Consider the following 1,866-nt stretch of genomic DNA (forward strand, 5'->3'; position numbering starts at 1 on the left):
CAACAATTATCTGTGGAGAGACTAGGTCATCAGTGCCTGCCAGTTGTGGTATTCTCTGAATGCCAGTTGAGCTGCACTGTCTGTGATTACAGGACCCACTAAGGGACATTAGGCCCTTATGCCACCGTAGTACATGTATATCACAGCTTCATCAGAAATATGCACTTCAGTGGCCCACTAGAGGTCGATTTGTAGGGTTCTGGCAGTGCTTCTGTTCCTCCGCACATGAAGGAGCAGATACATGTTCTGCTTCCTTGGTCGATGCCCTTTTATGGGCAGCTCTCATGTGTTGGCCTGTCTCCTGGTATCTCCTCCACACTTGGCGAATCTGCTGTGGTCTAATTGTGTAACTAGTAGAGTGACAAGAACGACAGAAAAATCAGTCGAGAAGGAATTTGGGGTTGTTTTGTTGCCTCTCCAGTGTACCTCTTCCCACCTTCCTCTATAAGAAGACAAACAATTGCACTGCAGTTTCATACGTTCCTGTCACTGCTAGCTGCCAGAAAATCAGATAAATAAACCTGCTCGTCTCTCAGCTGGATTTTAGGACGCCGCCTGGCTTTGACCGGACACGTAACGTCGAGATCGGCAACAAGGACATTAAGTTCAAGTACCTGGAGGAGGCGTTCACTTCAGAGCACTGGCTGGTCAGGATCTACAAGGTGAAGGACCTGGAAAACAGAGAGCCGCTCGACCACAAGCTCCGTAGTGTCGTGCCCAAGCAGAAGTACACCTCCAAAAAGGTAACGACATAGAGCATGTGTTCATTCAGTCTTTTTATTTATTGATTCTTTAAATGTACAAAAAGTTGCTTAAAAAAAGTAATTTAAATCCTACCAATTCTAATATTTACAGAATGTTTTCTTTTTATTTCGACCTCATTTCTCTAACCAGACCGCCAAGAGGAAGCGAGGGCACATCAAGAACAAACTTGCCATGAAGAAGGGCAAGAAACTCCAAAAAAAATAACGGCGACGAATCGTGAACTGTAGGAGAACAAACGTGAAGAAACCTCTAAACACCAATGATGAAGAACACAGGTGCTGTTTTATCTGGCAGTTGGTCTCGGGCGCTTGTCTCTAGAGCGCCCTCGTGTGTCGAGGAAGTGTCATATCTGGTTAGCTCCAGAATTGTCGTCCGTTTTTTTTGGTTTTTGGTTTTTTTATCCTGAGGACGTTTGTCTTGCTTTTTCTTCTACTGTTTTTTTTTTCTTTTCAATTCTTTTTTTTTTTCTTTTATTACTTTGTACTTGAATGTGTGGTGAGGCATAGGGCTGCTTTACTGGGTCCAGCGTTGATTTAATTTTTGTGATGTTAATTAACTGCTTATCAGTACAGGGATCGGGTGAAGGCGAAACAAGAGAAGACTAGGAACATTTGCACCAAAGACCCATCGACCTTGCTCCGTGGCACATGTGAACTCATTACTGGGAGCGAGGAGGCAAAGCAGTGAAAGCCGAGGACTTTGTTCCTGACTCGTGTACAGAAGGACAGTATGCGGTATGGAGGAACGTCACCGTCTACGCACAGCCCTTCTGTAATATTAACCTTTTTGTCATCATCTCTTTTCTGTCTTCTGCCTGGCTTCCTGACCCCTGTTTTCCCCACAGATTCTCTGGGGAGAGAAATTGGCCTAATATGTAAATATGCGATATAAAGAGAAACTGTCTAAAAGGATGATAATATATTGGATTGTTGTGGTGACTTTTTAAATATGCAGTTTCTGGGTTTTTTTGTTTCGTTTTTTTTTTCTTCCCAGTTTTTGTGCAATTGTTTGATTTTTGTTTGACAGCATTTAGAACAGTGAATGCAATAATTCTTGTACAGAGGGGCTTGAGATTTTTGCTGACAGAATGAATTTGAATGT

General features: G+C 42.9%; 1 protein-coding gene across 1 annotated transcript in view; it reads left to right on the plus strand.

Annotated features, from left to right (window-relative positions):
- LOC102201148 (dolichyl-diphosphooligosaccharide--protein glycosyltransferase subunit STT3B) overlaps positions 1 to 1,019 on the plus strand; it is a 96,058-nt gene extending 95,039 nt beyond the window's left edge. The window contains exons 15-16 of the mRNA XM_005740718.1: positions 537 to 743; positions 895 to 1,019. Coding sequence (XP_005740775.1) covers positions 537 to 743; positions 895 to 969 — 282 coding nt within the window. The 3' untranslated portion in view covers positions 970 to 1,019. The remainder of the gene's footprint in view (positions 1 to 536; positions 744 to 894) is intronic.
- Positions 1,020 to 1,866: the final 847 nt, after the last annotated feature.

The sequence above is a fragment of the Pundamilia nyererei genome, unplaced genomic scaffold (assembly GCF_000239375.1).
Source record: "Pundamilia nyererei isolate P.nyererei 1_Seehausen unplaced genomic scaffold, PunNye1.0 scaffold00102, whole genome shotgun sequence".
Lineage (NCBI taxonomy): Eukaryota > Metazoa > Chordata > Actinopteri > Cichliformes > Cichlidae > Pundamilia > Pundamilia nyererei.